Genomic DNA, 5,000 nt, shown 5'->3' with positions numbered 1-5,000 from the left:
CAGACATATCATGAGAGAGAGAAGAGCGAGAGAAGAGAGGAGAAGAGAGGAGAGGAGAGAGAGACAGAGAGAGAGAGAGACAGAGAGAGAGAGAGAGAGAGAGAGAGAGAGAGAGAGAGAGAGAGAGAGAGCGAAGAGGAGAGGAGAGAGAGAGACAGAGAGAGAGAGACAGAGAGAGAGAGAGAGAGAGAGAGAGAAAAAAGAGTACACTTACTGGGACCAGTTTCCAGTACCAGCGGGTGGGACACTGCCATACAGAAGCGAGGAAGAGAGGAGAGAGATAAAAGAGAGAGATAGAGAAGAGAGAGATGAGAGAGAGAAGAGAGATAAGAGAGAGAGAAGAGAGAGAGAAGAGAGATGAGAGAGATGAGAGAGAAGAGAGAGATGAGAGAGAAGAGAGAGATGAGATACGAGAGAGAGAAGAGAGAGATGAGATACGAGAGAGAGAAGAGAGATGAGAGAGATGAGAGAGATAAAAGAGAGAGAGAGAGAAGAGAGAGATAAGAGAGAGAGAGAGAGAGAAAGAGAGAGCAGTAGAAGTGATATAAACTTTAGGGACACAGCAGTTTAGTCTTTAGTAGCAGTCTTATTTGGATGTTTAGAAATGCTTGCATGTGTGTGTGTATGTGTGTTTATTGACGTGTTTATGTGTGTGTGTGTGTGTGTGTGTGTGTATGTGTGTGTTTATGTATGTGTGTGTTTATGTATGTGTGTATGCGTGTGTGTATGTGTGTGTTTATGTATGCGTGTGTGTATGTGTGTGTTTATGTATGTGTGTGTTTATGTATGTGTGTGTGTGTGTGTGTGTTTTTTCACTAACTGTTGGTTGAACAGGCTGTGGGTCTGTGCATGTTGGGACCTCCTCATCCTCAGTGCTCTCTCTCAACTTCTGATTCAACTGCAGAGAGAGACAGACAGTTAGAGACAATCACATGTCCACAGTACCATGGTCCTAATCTAGAATGACCAGGTTGTGTTCTAGAATGCCTTGGACATACGTGTTCTAGAATGACCTGGTTGTGATCTAGAACGTTCTAGTCGTGTTCTGGTTGTGTTCTAGAATGACCTGGTTGTGATCTAGAACGTTCTGGTTGTGTTCTGGTCGTGTTCTAGAATGACCTGGTCGTATTCTGGGGTTCTATAAAGACCTATTGATGTTCTAAAAATGACCTGTTTCTGATCTAGAACGTTCTGGTTGTTCTTCTGGTCGTGTTCTAGAATGACCTGTAGGGCTGGGAGATAAATCAATATAAATAAATATTGAGGTAATTACTTCCCTCAATAACGATATCAAAACGTTTAGATACATTTTCGATAACGTCGATATAGAATAATTAGGTACAGCAGTCACCTCTGTGACGCAGCAGGAACGTCGATATAGAATAATTAGGTACAGCAGTCACCTCTGTGACGCAGCAGGAACGTCGATATAGAATAATTAGGTACAGCAGTCACCTCTGTGATGCAGCAGGAACGTCGATATAGAATAATTAGGTACAGCAGTCACCCATGTGACGCAGCAGGAACGTCGATATAGAATAATTAGGTACAGCAGTCACCTCTGTGACGCAGCAGGAACGTCGATATAGAATAATTAGGTACAGCAGTCACCTCTGTGATGCAGCAGGAACGTCGATATAGAATAATTAGGTACAGCAGTCACCCATGTGACGCAGCAGGAACGTCGATATAGAATAATTAGGTACAGCAGTCACCTCTGTGACGCAGCAGGAACGTCGATATAGAATAATTAGGTACAGCAGTCACCTCTGTGACGCAGCAGGAACGTCGATATAGAATAATTAGGTACAGCAGTCACCTCTGACGCAGCAGGAACGTCGATATAGAATAATTAGGTACAGCAGTCACCTCTGACGCAGCAGGAACGTCGATATAGAATAATTAGGTACAGCAGTCACCTCTGTGACGCAGCAGGAACGTCGATATAGAATAATTAGGTACAGCAGTCACCTCTGTGATGCAGCAGGAACGTCGATATAGAATAATTAGGTACAGCAGTCACCTCTGTGACGCAGCAGGAACGTCGATATAGAATAATTAGGTATGCCATAGGGCAGCTTTAAAGCCAGAGACCGTAGACAGACTTGGCTTTCTGGCTTGTAAGACAACAACTACCCCAACTTCAACAGTTATAATACATATTGACTTGCACTATTTGTTTTTTTTTAGTTTTGTATTTCTTGCTCATGACTTGTAAGGGTTTACAGCTTTTTTTAAAAAGAGGAGTTAAAATGTTATTTGTGAGTTCTACTTCTGACAGTAAATAAGAAACAAAGTGTTCAGGCAGGCTTGAGTCTGAAGCAGATATATCATGATAATTATCGTTCCTGAATGAAAAAAATAAAAAATAAAAATATATATATATATATCGTGATAATTTATTTGCCATATCGCCCAGCCCTAATGACCTGGTTGTGTTCTGGAATGACCTGGTTGTGTTCTAGAATGACCTGGTTGTGTTCCAGAATGACCTGGTTGTGTTCTAGAATGACCTGGTTGTGTTCTGGAATGACCTGGTTGTGTTCTAGAATGAGCTGGTTGTGTTCTAGGATGACCTGGTTGTGTTCTAGAATGACCTGGTTGTGTTCTGGAATGACCTGGTTGTGTTCTAGAATGAGCTGGTTGTGTTCTAGGATGACCTGGTTGTGTTCTAGAATGACCTGGTTGTGTTCTGGAAAGACCTGGTTGTGTTCTGGAATGACCTGGTTGTGTTCTAGAATGACCTGGTTGTGTTCTGGAATGACCTGGTTGTGTTCTAGAATGACCTGGTTGTGTTCTAGAATGACCTGGTTGTGTTCTAGAATGACCTGGGTCATTTTCTGGTTGTGTTCTGGAATGACCTGGTTGTGTTCTGGAATGACCTGGTTGTGTTCTGGAATGACCTGGTTGTGTTCTAGAATGACCTGGTCATTTTCTGGTTTTGTTCTGGAATGACCTGGTTGTGTTCTGGAATGACCTGGTTGTGTTCTGGAATGACCTGGTTGTGTTCTAGAATGACCTGGTCATTTTCTGGTTGTGTTCTGGTCTTACCCGGTTAACCCAGAAGAGGAGGGCATTCTCCCACGGAGCCCCGCCTCCCATTTTCTCTGCCTCTGCAGTCATCTTAACCTTGCCCACCGTCTCCATGGCAGCCAGTGACATCAGCGAGTCAATCAGGACCAGGTGGGCCTTCTAGACCAATCAGACAGAGAGAAGCAGACCATGAGCCAATCATGAGAAAGCAAAGGATCAACAATAGGAATACCATTAGGGTTACACACACACTCACACACACTGTAACACACATTCACACACACACTGTAACACACACACTGTAACACAAACTCACACACACACACAGACACTGTAACACACACACACTCACACACTGTAACACACACACTGTAACACACACACACACACACACACACACACACACTGTAACACACACACACTGTAACACACACTCACACACTAACACACACACACTCACACTGTAACACACTGTAACTCACACACTGTAACACATACACACTCTGTAACACACACACTCACACACTGTAACACACACTGTAACACACACTGTAACACACCGTCTTTATGGGCGTGTGGCTGAGGTCTTCCTCTGTGATGGCCACATCCTGGTCCCTGGGCTCCAGGCCCCTCTTGGTGAGGAGCTGCAGCAGTGCGGAGTTGTCCCCTGGGGGCCCCTGAGGAGCGGGCTGGGAGACCCCGTGGAGCAGGGCCTGGGTCCTACAGTACAGCTCAGGGGATAGGAGTAGCTGGGAGACGGAGGGCTTGGAGGTGCTCCTGCTCAAACTTGTCTCTGTACAGAGGCTCTCGCAGCTCCACCGGGACATTCTCTATGGTGGATGAGAGGGGTAAACAATGAGGAACCGTAGAACTACCTGAACATTCTGTTACAGGGAGACAGAAGACAACCTATAGAGTTAGAACTGTAGAACTACCTGAACATTCTGTTACAGGGAGACAGAGGACAACCTATAGAGTTAGAACTGTAGAACTACCTGAACATTCTCTACAGGGAGACAGAGGACAACCTATAGAGTTAGAACTGTAGAACTACCTGAACATTCTCTACAGGGAGACAGAGGACAACCTATAGAGTTAGAACTGTAGAACTACCTGAACATTCTCTACAGGGAGACAGACAACCTATAGAGTTAGAACTGTAGAACTACCTGAACATTCTCTACAGGGAGACCAAGGACAACCTATAGAGTTAGAGCTGTAGAACTACCTGAACATTCTCTACAGGGAGACAGAGGGCAACCTATAGAGTTAGAACTGTAGAACTACCTGAACATTCTCTACAGGGAGACAGACAACCTATAGAGTTAGAACTGTAGAACTACCTGAACATTCTCTACAGGGAGACCGAGGACAACCTATAGAGTTAGAGCTGTAGAACTACCTGAACATTCTCTACAGGGAGACAGAGGGCAACCTATAGAGTAAGAACTGTAGAACTACCTGAACATTCTCTACAGGGAGACCGAAGACAACCTATAGAGTTAGAACTGTAGAACTACCTGAACATTCTCTACAGGGAGACAGAGGACAACCTATAGAGTTAGAACTGTAGAACTACCTGAACATTCTCTACATGGAGACCGAGGACAACCTATAGAGTTAGAACTGTAGAACTACCTGAACATTCTCTACAGGGAGACAGAAGACAACCTATAGAGTTAGAACTGTAGAACTACCTGAACATTCTCTACAGGGATACAGGGAGACACTGAACACACACCTATAGAGTTAGAACTGTAGAACTACCTGAACATTCTCTACAGGGTAGACAACCTATAGAGTTAGAACTGTAGAACTACCTGAACATTCTCTACAGGGAGACGGACAACCTATAGAGTTAGAACTGTAGAACTACCTGAACATTCTCTACAGGGAGACCGAGGACAACCTATAGAGTTAGAACTGTAGAACTACCTGAACATTCTCTACAGGGAGACAGACAACCT

The 5,000-nt window shown here is 44.3% G+C and overlaps 2 protein-coding genes across 2 annotated transcripts in view; both read right to left on the bottom strand.

Annotated features, from left to right (window-relative positions):
• LOC135534652 (calmodulin-regulated spectrin-associated protein 2-like) overlaps window positions 1-3,162 on the bottom strand; it is a gene marked incomplete at its 3' end in the record, with an annotated part of 14,669 nt that extends 11,507 nt beyond the window's left edge. Inside the window, exons 1-3 of the mRNA XM_064961578.1 lie at window positions 3,052-3,162; window positions 821-898; window positions 215-247 (exon numbers count right to left, since the gene is read on the bottom strand). Of these exons, the coding sequence (XP_064817650.1) occupies window positions 215-247; window positions 821-898; window positions 3,052-3,162 (222 nt within the window). The remainder of the gene's footprint in view (window positions 1-214; window positions 248-820; window positions 899-3,051) is intronic.
• Window positions 3,163-3,765: 603 nt separating this feature from the next.
• LOC135534651 (calmodulin-regulated spectrin-associated protein 3-like) overlaps window positions 3,766-5,000 on the bottom strand; it is an 8,724-nt gene continuing 7,489 nt past the window's right edge. The window contains exon 2 of the mRNA XM_064961577.1: window positions 3,766-3,863. Within this exon, the coding sequence (XP_064817649.1) occupies window positions 3,766-3,863 (98 nt within the window). The remainder of the gene's footprint in view (window positions 3,864-5,000) is intronic.

The sequence above is a fragment of the Oncorhynchus masou genome, unplaced genomic scaffold (assembly GCF_036934945.1).
Source record: "Oncorhynchus masou masou isolate Uvic2021 unplaced genomic scaffold, UVic_Omas_1.1 unplaced_scaffold_3744, whole genome shotgun sequence".
Classification (NCBI taxonomy): domain Eukaryota; kingdom Metazoa; phylum Chordata; class Actinopteri; order Salmoniformes; family Salmonidae; genus Oncorhynchus; species Oncorhynchus masou.
Note: the sequence above shows the minus strand (reverse complement) of the source record. Positions and strands in the feature narration are given on the sequence as shown.